The sequence below is a fragment of the Mytilus edulis genome, chromosome 2 (assembly GCF_963676685.1).
Source record: "Mytilus edulis chromosome 2, xbMytEdul2.2, whole genome shotgun sequence".
Lineage (NCBI taxonomy): Eukaryota > Metazoa > Mollusca > Bivalvia > Mytilida > Mytilidae > Mytilus > Mytilus edulis.
This window is the reverse complement of record NC_092345.1, coordinates 88601184-88614606: the sequence shown is the minus strand read 5'-3', so window position 1 is coordinate 88614606 and position 13423 is coordinate 88601184. Positions and strand designations below refer to the sequence as shown.

The following is a 13423-nucleotide window of genomic DNA, read 5'->3' as shown; positions in this document are numbered from 1 at the left end:
TTTGTAATGATTAGTTTACCATATGTTAAAATAATTTGAGCTGATCTATATAATCATCAATCAGTGTTCTTATATTTCAACAGAGAAAGGAACCATTTGTGGTAATAATTCGAGCTCATCTATACTACGATCAGACATATATCAACGTAGAGTAATCATTTGCGTTCAAGAGGACAAGAAAATGTATCAAAAAAAGATGAAGCATTTATTAAACGTCCTTTCAAGAATCATAATGCTCATACAAAATTCGAATACATTTTACAACATTGGTGTATTGATGATTCGGCTGAGAAAGTCTGTCCTCAATTTTATGAAATGATATCTATTAGCATTTTTTTATTTAATTTATAGGAACTAAAAAAGAGGGGCGGAAGATACCTGAGAGATAGTCAAACTCATAGATCGAAAATAAACTAACAACACCATAGCTGCCTATCGATATGCATATACCGTCTTAGAGTTTGCAGTTACTTTTATATTGCCTCTGTTTTAAATATTGCACAAAAAAGAGAATTGTAATTATAAAATGGATAATTGATATTTGTATCTCAATTTGTGCGTTGACTGTTTTCTGAGCATATTTTTGTCCCGAGACTGTAAAATTGTATATAGCTTCCTAATAGGCGGTTTCGAAACAAAGGATTTCGACCATATAGTTCATTTTTTTTTTTGGGGGGGGTGGTTTGAAGATTAACTGCTAAATAAAATATGTTGTCAGTTCACTGTCTGATAAGGAAACTCATATAATATACTAGGTTCATATTTTGTAAGCAAAACGCAATTATATCTGCAAAAAGTAATACGTTACTCCCGAATCAACAAGTTGTAGACCGAATAAAGTACGAAGTTAAAAGCATTTTGGACACTTAATTACCAAAGGCTTTAATATTAAGATAAATTTAGATTAACACATCTAAAACCTTGTTTTGAAATAAAGGACAAGGGACGATAAGGACCAATTTCAGCCCTAAAATGGTGATTTTTTTTTACACACATGTTTACAGGTGCCATATTTCAACAAAATACGATGTACCATTGCTTCTTCCTATAAAAATCGAATTTTGTCAAATAAATTTCATTTTCATGACGTCACAATGAATGATTGAATATTGCGTAACATGACGAAATGCGTATTTTTGTTTCAAATTCTTGCAAATCTTTGTAAATTAAACAACCTCTTCAAGGATGGATCAATTTCATACTTTACAAAACGAGTGTTTAGTTACTCTAATGTGTGATAATTCAATAGCCAAGCATGTGATGACAATCAACAGGTGTAATATTTACGTCTTTCTATGAGCACATATGTGATCAGCCACGACATATCCAGGCTTATGGAGGTAGAACGTCATTGTGAGAAAAACGCCGTTAACTATATGTGACTAGCCACTTCCAGGCTTAGGACCGCCGGTACATTGTCTAAAATTTGCTTTTTGTATATTTATCTAGAATATTCCGAAATGAAACTCTCTGTCATGTTATTATGTCATTTTGAATATCGGTATGAAAATGAGACTGTTCTATGACGGCTTTTATTTATTTAAGGCACTAATTTATAAAATACAAAATTATTGTATTTATTGGCTCTTAGTAATGTCCAATAGCGTATTTGAATAAATTTCAAAGACTTAAATTTACTACAATACAAATAAAATTGAGAAAGGAAATGGTGAATATGTTAAAGCGACAACCACCCGACCATAGAGCAAACAACAGCCGAAGGCAACCAATGGGTCTTCAATGTAGCGAGAATTCCCGCACCCGTAGGTGTCCTTCAGCTGGCCCCTAAAATATGCATAATAGTACAGTGATAATGGACGTCATACTAAACTCCGAATTATACACAAGAAACTAAAATTAAAATCATACAAGACTAACAAAGGCCAGAGGCTCCTGACTTGGGACAGGCGCAAAATTGCGGCGGGGTTAAACATGTTTATGAGATCTCAACCCTCCCCCTATACCTCTAGCCAATGTAGAAAAGTAAAAGAATAACAATACGCACATTAAAATTCAGTTCAAGAGAAGTCCGAGTCTGATGTCAAAAGATGTAACAAAAGAAAATAAATAAAATGACAATAATACATAAATAACAACAGACTACTAGCAATTAACTGACATGCCAGCTCCAGACCTCAATTAAACTGATTGAAAGATTATGTCTTCATCATATGAATATCAGGTACAATCCCTCCCGTTAGGGGTTTAGTATCATACTATCATAAAATATATGAGAAGAACATAAATGTGTTTAGTTCCGATGCAAAGACCCTATCAGTGAATCAATGTTAAAGCCAAAATATGCAATCTTTAATGACCTGACAACAGTATCGTAACTATATCCCCTTTTAATAAGTCTATTTAAAGGTTTTGTTAGTTTCTGAGGAGAATACTGACATTTTTGTGCTTTATAAAGAATATTTCCATAAAATTTTGGATGTGAAATACCTGAACGTATAAGATGTCTGCATGCTGAGTTATATTTACGAATTATTTCCTTATATCGGTGATAAAATTTAGTAAATGTTTTGACCAGTTTGTGATATCGAAAACCTTGGTGTAATAATTTTTCAGTAATACATAAATAATTCTTAGCTCTTTTTTAGAACATGTAATTTAAATATGTTGAAATGAAGTTAGTTAAAAATTTGTCAAAGTAAGCTTTAAGAATTCCTTTTTTTAATTTAGATTTATTATGCATGTCTCTATACTTATTATGCGACGCGTAACAGTTTGTAAGTAGGTGTTCTCTTATATACATTTTATACGGTCCATTTGTTAGGGATATATTTCAGATTTCATTTATGAAAGGAAATCTATAGAGCAGAAATTTGATTTTTTTTTGTATCAATTTAAAATTTAGATTCAAATATTTTTCACTTCAAACGATAAAGTAAAACTTCTTCAAAACTTATATATGATGTATAGTTCGGCGTCAGCAAAATAGAAGCCAATGAAAGTGTTTATCTCTTCTTCACAAATACGTATTTCATTGAATCTCGATATTTATCATGTTTATAATTTTTCTAACAATGACGTTCTACCTCCATAAGCCTGCAGATGTCATTGCGGATCACATATTTGGAACATGGTATACCTGCTAACAGTTATCAAAGGTACCAGGATTATGATTTAATACGTCAGACGCGCGTTTCGTCAACATAAGACTCATCATTGACGCTCAAATCGAAAAGTTTCAAAACGCCAAACAAATAAAAAGTTGCGGAGCATTGAGGACCCAAAATTCCAAAAAGTTGTGCCAAATACGGCTAAGGTAATCTATTCCTAAGACTAAATTATGCAATAACTCATATTCATTATGATTAAATTTTGAAATACAAATGTATGTTGACACCAAACTTTTTTCTGAAAAAAACGCAAGATACCTAGGGGAATTCAAATTCAAAAGTGGATGACAAAATGACAACGCCATGACAAAAAAACAAAAAACGACTAAGGGACAAACAACTGTACACAAAACACAACATAGAAAACTCAGAACTGCGCAACACTAACTTCATCCAAAATCTAAACGTTCTATTGGTTCTTAAAGCAAGCAACAGTGTGCTTCTTGAGGTATTTTAAGCTTACATCATTAAATCTGGAACATCGAGAAATTTTTCTTTAAAAAACTTAAATAGATAGATTGTTCCAAAATCGCAGGTTCTCTTTAGTCTCATAGCTCTTCAACTGTTTCATTTCTTATAAATATATAATGGATTGTTTTTCAACAAGTCTGGCGTATCAAAATATAAGCCTGGTAACTTTAATAAGTGTTCACAGCACTGGCACGTTTCCACTGCTAGTGGACTATCAGGCTCCGTGGGTAACGTCAGTTCAGTAGTCAATACTTTTGAATTGACATGAAATATATAAAAAAATATTCTTAAATTGTCCGTTTATCAATAAAGAAATTATACAGAAACCAGGTTTTCAACTCCATTATACAAAATTGAAGTAAAATGCATTTTTAGGTATCTGTGATTTTTACAGGTCGATTTTATATCAATAATCCCTGTTAATGAAGCCCGGCAGTGGCGGATCAAGAACTTTTCCTAAGGGGTGGGGGCCGCTGACTGACCTAAGGGGGCACCCGCTCCAGTCATGCTTCAATGATTCCCTATATAATCAACTTAATTTTTTCCCACGAAATGGGGGGCCAGGTCCCCCAGCCCCCCCCCCCCCCCCCCCCTCGATCCGCCTATGGAAGGCAAAGCCTGGTAATAGTTCTCGAAGTAATATCTCACCTAACTTTGATTTTTGATAATTGAGGTTACTTTTTTCCGAAAAAGAGTTCTTACAAATTACAATGCGTAATACGGTGCGCCAAACGGTACTCGTGTTGTTTTGTACTCGAATTTCAATTTTGTACGGCCGAAAGTAAATTTTGTTCCACATAAATGAGTTTAGTTTTTTGAAATTGGTAGCACAACACAAATTAAAATTTTGTCATACCGAATCATCTTTCTGTGAACAAAAGTTACTTTTGTCACGATAACATTAATTTTTGTATCACAGACTTTACTTTTGTTACCTAATTTGAAAATTGGGCGACAAAAGTCAATTTTGTATGCAAATTAGTATAGTTATGCTTTAAAATCGTCATCAAACTTTACCAGATATCATTATTTCAAGCCTCGCGCCGTTTTAATATCGAGACCAGGTTGCACACGATACTAAACTGACGTATAGGAAAAATACACTGAAAAGCCGAGTTGTGTTATAGATTACTTGACTTTCAGACGGCTGCTATTGGAGTATATAATTGAATCAGAATCAGTCCTGTTGTTTTTGAAAGTGATAAGGTAACATTTTACGATATACTCGACTAGATTTGACTGATGTTGACAATATATAAGTACTAGTTAATTTAGTTATTTATTTCTACTTTCGGTTTCATATAGATCAGTCATTTTTCGTAAACGAAAGGTAAATATAGGAGATCTATAAACGATGGAAAATAAATATAACCACTTAAATGCTACCCCGTATTTCTATATATAAAATGCCTTATCATCCCCACAAAAAGAGTTTTAAAAAATCAAAATGCCTGAAAAGTGGTGAAATTCTTTTGATGCTAGTTTTTGTATATTTTTTTTTGTCCCAATCAGCTGGTAGCCTTGTAAGAATTGTGATTTGTTGTGTAGGGTTTCTTTGTGATACTAAGCACGGTATTAAGCAACTTTTAATATATTTGTTTCAAAGTGCACTATTCATTTGAAAACTCAGTAAGCATGTAGTTTTTAAAGTTATAAGCAATTCGTCATTTTTAGCCTCAATCTCGATTCAATTTTTTGCAAATTCTTTATTCTAATGCAATTCGTTTGTAACGATAATTTTCAATGTTATATTCCACGTCATTACACAGGGGCACGATTAGCAGATTTTAATTTTGTTTATCAACGTTTCTTTTTTCGCATTCCCTGTCTACTTAAGAAGAAATATTTCTTTGTTTTCTAGCAATGTGCAGTTTGCTATACATATCCGTATACTGAAAATTATATAGGATTTTTCATATGTACCGTGATTTGGATAGTAAACTGTGCGTTCTTACAGTTCAACTAAGAAAGCCACCGGGTTTTTTTTTGTATATTATTTCTCAAAAAAATAAAATCGAAAAGACACATTTTGTACCTATAAATGTTATTGTCAATATTGGAGCAATTCAGAAGCTTGATATATATATAGTGCTGATGGTTGACACCGAGAGTATACATATGACGTCACACTGTTTAGAGATCTCAGACGATGCAACTGAACAGTTTAGCGGACTTCGCATGTATGGCATGTTCATTAAATAGAATTTATTTTGAGATATGCCATTATAATGATGATAACAGAATTTTATTTTAAGCTTGTTGCCTTCGTAAAACGTTTATTTAACTGTCGCCAATTTCTGTTTACATAGCTCCGCTTCGTGTCGCTAGGAAAACTCAATTTGCGACAGTCAAATCTCAGTTTTACGAAGGCCAAGCTTTAAATACGGTTATCTCCTAGTTATCACATATTGACAATTGAAACTTTGAAATCGCTATTAAAATATGATTCTTCACATCATTGATGCTCGCACTGATGAAGTGAAATACAAATATTCTGAGAAATATTCAAATTGTACTTTCCATTTTACAATAAGCCATGTAAGAAAATTAATCGTTTTCCAAAAATTGTGTTTATCAGTTTTTCAAATCTATTTTAAGGCTTGTCATATGACAACTTACATAGGAAGTTAATTATAGAAATTACAAAGGTGGAAAACCCAGTTCCAATAATTATATCATTTTCGCTATGGAAATTGAACAAGTATTTTGCTGACTGAAAAGTAAGATTGATCTAGCAGGACATTAAACTATGTTATCTGATTTCATGTTTTAAGTTTTCTATTGATCATAACAAAAGTTTGATATATTTATTTTAAGTTATTTTACTTTCGTTTTACAATTTTGATACGCACAATGTTACACATTTTCCATCTTTCTAATTGAAACTGTAAATAAGTTTAAACGTAAAAACTTTTAAAATGTATGATCATTGACATGTGTAAAATTAAATGATATGTTTCAGTCAACTTACTAGTAATTGGTTGTATTTTAGGTTCACATTATGGCGGAGCCAGCATTCAAAGGCACGTTAACATTGACCACATCACAACTGAAACAGAAATTCCTTTGTTGTTCTGGATGTAGCAATGAATATGATGACGTAGAGAACTTTGCCCGGTTATTACCATGCCTGCATTCTTTGTGTAACCAATGCGTGAAGAATTTGGCAAAAGATGGAGGGTTACCATGTCCAGAATGCGAGCAGAAGCACGAATTCAAAGGAGACGTTTCCTCATTCCCACGGGATAATACAAGACAGGATCTTATGGATTTTGTCAGGGTCAAATTGGCACCTGGAGCGATAATTTGTCAATCATGTCGAGACACAAAACAAGCAACCTTCCGGTGCAAGAATTGTTCTGAGTTCTTATGCGAAGAGTGTCATACTGCCCATAGAAGGACCAATATTACAAGAGGGCATGAAATTTTGGAACTTCAATCTTTGCAGAAAAAGGAGAATTTGGATGCTTTTTGTCACCAACAAATGTGTCCAAATCACAACCGGGAGCTAGAGCTTTATTGCAACAAAGATGACTGCCAGAAACCAATTTGCTTCCTGTGTGTCATGGTAACTCATAAACCAGATGTTGGGCATGACATTCAAGATATCAAGAAAATATCCAAAGAGAAAACAGAAGCCATGCGGAAACGAATTGATGATGTTAACATGACGGGTAGAGAAATCAAGCAGATAATAGAAAACATTGGTCGTGAAGTTCAGAGTGTAAGAACTCTTGGAAAAGAGGTCGCGACAGAAATTAACAATAATTTCGACCACTACATACAAACCCTGGAGAAACGTCGAGATGAGTTGAAGAGAGACGTTGACAAATATGTACAAATCAAAACTGGAACATTGGAGAACCAACTTCGTAATTTGAAACAACAACAAAAGCGCACCAACGAGGCGGCTGAATTTGCAGATCAGACACTGTTGTATAACAATCCTCCAGCATTCCTACAAATTCAAGGTACAGTTGTTGACAGACTCGACAAGCTTCACAATGAGTGGTTTGACAGAGAACCCCACGAAGTAGCAACCATCGGATTCAGCTGTAAAGGACTTTCACAAGAATTTCAGAACAAAGTGTCATCCATGGCCAAGGTATGGTCATCTTATGCCTACCAACCAAACACTAAAATCACCCCAAAACAGAATGATGCTGTACAAGACGAGACTGTAACGTTCCTTGTTGTGTTGTGTAATTATGTTGGTAAACCATTGACAGAAGATATAGGACATTTGAAAGCAACCTTAACAGACCCAAATGGTAAGATTTTATTCTTGGTATGATACCATTTATATTTATTCTTTTTTAATCATTGAAATACAATAGAAATTAAAGTGTAACATTTGAAATGACAAAACATCATATTTAATTCAGATATGAATATAAATGAGAATATATTTAAGAAAGGTATTTTGCTTGTTTTAACTCGTATCTAATATCTAGCTAATTTAAAGCTTGTTGTGTATATCCCTTTTAGATTTATTTATCAAGGCATTCATTTAAACATCTCCTTATACACTTGCAGATACATTTTGTGATAAACTCTCTCTTTGAATAGTACGCAACATTTCTCTTTTTAAACGTAATACAATTAATATACAGGTGCAACAGTTGATGTCCGTGTAATCCAGAATGGCTCTGAAGAATCCCGAGTGACATTTGTACCATTCTACGCCGGTTCTTACAAGCTAGATGTGTCAATCTTGGATAAGCCACTGGGAGAGCATGAGTTCCAAGTTCAACCACGTGACAAACCACAAGGTATACTTACCATCAATGTACATATTTTTGCTAATGACTGAAAACTTATTCATCCGGTTAAGATTATAGATCATGTGGAATATAGGTTATGTACCTTGCTTTGCGAAAGAATTCACAATTATTAAAATGAGTTCAGGTATAACTTTTACCAATTCTAGAATTACTATACAGGTATTATTTTTATTTTAGGGTCCAACATAGATGAAAGTCAGTTAGACGGAGCGACAAGTACGTATATTTAATATGCATAATGAATGTAAATAAACATATGTCAAACTGATTTTGAAGATGAAAAAGAAAGAACGGTGTAAATAATAAGATTTGCCTGGACACTCCCGGTTTACGTGAGTGTGTGTAACTGTTGCTCAATCTTAAGGTTTGAGAAGGGTTATTTGTCTTGTCATCATTGTTCTTTGAATGAATTGTGTTTGATTCCCCAAGGTATCTTCTCCCTTTAATACTTTCATTTTTGTAATTCTCCATATTATTCTGAATTTGCAATTGTTATTTGAATGATACGTTTTTTCAAGGACCAGACTTTACACTGGAACGAAAGAAAGCCCATAGAGATGTAACAGTTACCCCAGATGGTAAAACGTTTGTTAACAGTCCCTCTGGAACTTTGATGGAGTCAACAAAAGACAGGTAGAATATATACTTCCACTTCAAGAAATACATGTTTAACATGTCGAAACACTTCTTAATTGATGTAAACATTTGTTCACATATTCATTCATATCCCGACCAGTTCATTGTTTAAGATATGGATTGCTTGTGTAGACAGTTGTATGCCACACGTCGACTTTTCTGTTTGCCAATAATAGCATCGTTTAACCTATTTTTTCAACTTTAGGAAATAGAAACATTAATAAAGTCCTAGTGGTTGAAATTTCAAATAATTATCATTTTTGTTTCTCGATGACAATAAAATGACAGTGAATGTATTTGTATCACAGAGTATCATAGGTAAATATGCAATATTTCCTTTATTTTAGACTCCACAAGTTTAAGGGTACTTACGGAAATACAGTATTTACCAGTCCCGGTAAATTCTATTACGAAGTCAACATAAGATATAAAATTCGAAGTCAACTGGAGAAAAGCAACCTCGTTTTCGAACTGGGGTTGGCCCGAAGGAGTGAAATGGATAAAAAGCATGTTGTGGATGGACAACCCCATGCCTGGTCGATGATTTGTTCCCAACATGTTGATTGTGATGCCATCTGTCTCCACATTGCACGTGGCGGAAAGTGTCTATATCACGAGACATTATCGAAAAATGCTATTGGTTGTACCATGGATAAAACCTTTGGGTTTCTTCTTGATGCTACCAGCGGAGTGTGGAGGATCTTTGACGCAAGCAAAAATAAATCGATTTGCCAGATGGACGATGTTGATTGTTCTGAACCTCTGGTTCCTGTTGTATCCGGATATAACCCCAACCAAGTCGAGGTCACCATGACATTGTGCACAGAAGATGAGGAATAAACATTACATGGTTGTACTAAAACTATTCCGTACATTTTATAGATGTCAAGTTTCCATGTTTTGAAATATTTTCAATAATATTCAAGGAATTCTTTGTTTGTTCATAGTTATAGATTATAAAATTATATAACCTTTTATATGCATAATACTATTTGTGATTTTTGTTGAAATGATTTTAATGTTGTGTATGTAGTTTTATTTAAAGGATGTCTTTCACAGAAAAGAGACGTTGCAATATACATTGTACTGAATATTGATACTTTCTGGTTCAAATTTTATAAATAAGGAATCAAAAGAAAATATATAAGCACTATACTATAGTAAGAATTGGAAATTGAATTTGAAAATGTTATCAGTTTTCTCATAACGACAGTCCAAAATCAGCAGCAAAATAAAATGACATGCACAAAGTAGAGTTAAAAAATTTCAAAAGATAAAGTTTCAATTTCTGTAACATTTTGCATTATGCTTGAAATAGTGAAAATAGTGAAATTCATATGAACATAGATACAAAATAATTCTGGTAAATGTGTTCGCCAAAATCAACGATATAAATGAGGTTTCTTTTAATGAATAAAACACAGACACAATGAAATACATATTGGTTCATAAGATGTATTTTTTTTAACTAAAGGCAAATAGAAGCTAGTGTATCAATAAAGGCACATTGTTTCATAACGGGTTCTAATGTGGCATGTTATTTGCTTTATAAATTTGACTTAAACTCACACCCCCGTTAGCTTAGTTAACTTGTTCGTCACTCATTCGAGTAACTTTAACTTTAGTTGATAATTATCCTGATGTTAGCAAAAAGGAATACAATTTTGTCATTGAACATTTTACTTATATTTTTACCATTAAAGTGTAGATATCGTGATATATTCAGTAAACAAGGTTGTGTCATAGAGATTTATTATCTACAAGGATATGTATCTCATATCCCTTTGAAAAATAATATTTTGGAGGCATTTATGGTTCCATATAAAAAAAAAAACACAAAAAAACTTGTGATTAAAGACTCGATAGTGTTTTGTCTACTTTATCATCATACATCATTAACGGTTCTATTTTAACGCACTAGAAAATCAACAATAATAATTTATACTTAATTCAGCGGGTTTTTTGTCCTGCTGCAGATGTGAAAATTATTCAATACATCAGAAAATGTAGATTGCAAACAAAATCAACTCCATAATATTTCTTTTTTTGAAGAAACATAGTTCAATCTGAAATCATATCTAAATACTTGTGAAATTGTTTTTGTAATGCAGTTTTTGTTTAAATTTTAGTTTGAATCATTGCTTTTTTTTTTTTTTTAATATGTTAAAATATTGGTTGTATTTGAAATAAATGTATCATCATCAACTCAATAAACTTATAGCTGATTTCTTATATTATTATTTACAATAGTATATAAAAAAAGTCCTATAAATAATAACTTGAAAAGTATTTAGCTGTTATTGTGCCGTTAGTACACTGTGTTAATTTTTTAAATTGTATATCACTGTTAAAAAAGGTTAGTTTGTAACCCGGATTTGTTTATCTTCTATCGATTTATGAGTTTCGAACAGCGGTTGCCTTTATTTAAAATGTATAATCATTTTTGTTATATGTATACATTCGTTGGAACTGTTTTTCTTTCGGAACAATGTAAAGCATCTATTCATTAAATAATAATGTAGACTGCCAGTTAATCATTTCATGTGTTCCTGTTTAGAATCAGTCTTAAAATGAGATTTTAATTGACTTATGAATAAGATTGTGATGGATACCAGGTTTATAATTTTGTACACCAAACGTGTGGCTCGTCCACAAAAGACTCATCATAGTAATGTAAAAGGTCAAAGTAGGAACGAAGATGAAGAGCATAAGGTACCCAAATTCTGAAAGGTTGTGCCAAATACAGCTGAGGGATTATTTGTACCGGAGGTAATAGCATGATAATTGTCTATTCTGTATTCTGGTTAATAAATCATATTTAATCTAAATGGTGCCAAATTGTCTCAGCAAATAAAGAAAATATAAAATCGGATGATGATCGCAACTACTACATACAAAAGTATATCCCAAAGCTGTGAGCTATACTCACCTTCAAGTGCTATGCCCCCTCCCCCTTAGTTTTATTCAGATTTTTAATGAATTATTTCATATATTTCAATCATTTTCAAAGTACAGTTTAAATGTCTTGATTTGAAAATTGACAATGTTAGCTCCTGTAGCAGTGGGGATAAGGCTCTCGTTTCCAAAAATGTCCTGTACCAAGTCAGGAATATGGCCATTGTTATATTATAGTTCGTTTCTGTGTGTGTTACATTTTAACGTTGCGTCGTTTGTTTTCTCTTATTTTTGAGTGTAAGTTCACATTGCGATAAGACGTGGCACGGTACTTGTCTATCCCAAATTCATGTATTTGGTTTTGATGTTATATTTGTTATTCTCGTGGGATTTTATCTGATGCTTGGTCCGTTTCTGTGTGTGTTACATTGTAGTGTTGTATCGTTGTTCTCCTCTTATGTTTGGTGCGTTTCCCTCAGTTCTAGTTTGTTACCCCGATTTTTTCCATGGATTTATCAGTTTTAACAGCGGTATACTACTGTTGCCTTTATTTTTCCGAAGCTGCTATCAATGCAATCAAACCGGGCAACGGTTATAATCCCGTGCATGGACCGTTGATTTATATAATATTAAATAACTTAACTTAACTTAACTTAATTAAAAATTTCAATTTCTAAAACACAAGATGACATAATTTTTCTATTTTCCCTCATGTTTAAATGTTGTCTTACTTTCTTTAAAACTGTAGAACTGATGAAAATTATTGTCTTTTTGTCTCTATAGTGTCTTAAATTATTAAGTTTCTGGTCAGTGTAGCATTAATCCGGGGAATAAATGATTTTACTCTGGCTGAAATACCAAAAAATTCAGATATTTCTACGTCTTTTTTTGTTTTAATTGACAATTTCGGGATTGAATTGACAATTTTATGAATGTTTACATTAATGTATTTTTTTTCGGATGAAATCGTTTTTCAAAAGTATTATAACAAACTTTAATAGCGTGTCCTGTAAAGTTTATCAAAAAGACTTTTTGGTGACCCTCTGCTGTTGTTTTTTATTTGGTCGGGTTGTTGTCTCTTTGACACATTCCCCATGTCCATTCTCAATTTTATTTTTGTACCTTTTCGCGTGGACTGGCTTATATCTCAGTAACATATGGACTTAACTTGAACTTATTGCTGTTGTATACTAGTATGTGATTCGAAAGCTACATATCGATTCTCTCTGGGGTTTTAAGTCGTCCAAAAATTCGAATTGTACAATTTCCTTTTAATCATGGTCAAAGGTCAAGGAACATTCCTAGATATAGCAAGAATTTAACTAATGAAATATTTGTACCTGTATCACCTAATATTTTTACAATAAAATTGGTACATATAAAATAGATAATATTGATTTTAAAGTAAAATAAAATGTCTATGGCAACCGTTATATGCATTTTTCGTATGAACGTCAAGAACTTGTGATGAGTATGTCATCATTTCAATCAATCAGTATAATTATCACG

The 13423-nt window shown here is 32.6% G+C and overlaps 1 protein-coding gene across 2 annotated transcripts; it reads left to right on the top strand.

Annotated features, from left to right (window-relative positions):
* The first annotated feature begins 4681 nt into the window (after window positions 1-4681).
* On the top strand, window positions 4682-11244 carry LOC139513345 (E3 ubiquitin-protein ligase TRIM45-like). Of its 2 annotated transcripts, none has more exons than XM_071301745.1 (6): window positions 4682-4805; window positions 6592-7870; window positions 8213-8371; window positions 8561-8599; window positions 8902-9016; window positions 9367-11244. In XM_071301745.1, the coding sequence occupies exons 2-6, from the start codon at window positions 6601-6603 to the stop codon at window positions 9857-9859; spliced, it is 2076 nt and encodes a 691-aa protein (XP_071157846.1). In that variant the 5' UTR covers window positions 4682-4805; window positions 6592-6600; the 3' UTR covers window positions 9860-11244. The 2 variants fall into 2 exon arrangements, with proteins under 2 accessions (XP_071157846.1, XP_071157847.1); XM_071301746.1 differs by lacking the exon at window positions 4682-4805 and adding an exon at window positions 6120-6319.
* The last annotated feature ends 2179 nt before the right edge of the window (window positions 11245-13423 follow it).

Bases quoted from the DNA above. Each gene is read 5' to 3' on its own strand.
- LOC139513345 (XM_071301745.1), top strand. From the start codon at position 6,601: ATGGCGGAGCCAGCATTCAAAGGCACGTTAACATTGACCACATCACAA. The intron at 8,372-8,560 runs GTATACTTACCA...TTTTTATTTTAG, and splicing joins ACCACGTGACAAACCACAAG to GGTCCAACATAGATGAAAGT. The intron at 9,017-9,366 runs GTAGAATATATA...CCTTTATTTTAG, and splicing joins ATGGAGTCAACAAAAGACAG to ACTCCACAAGTTTAAGGGTA.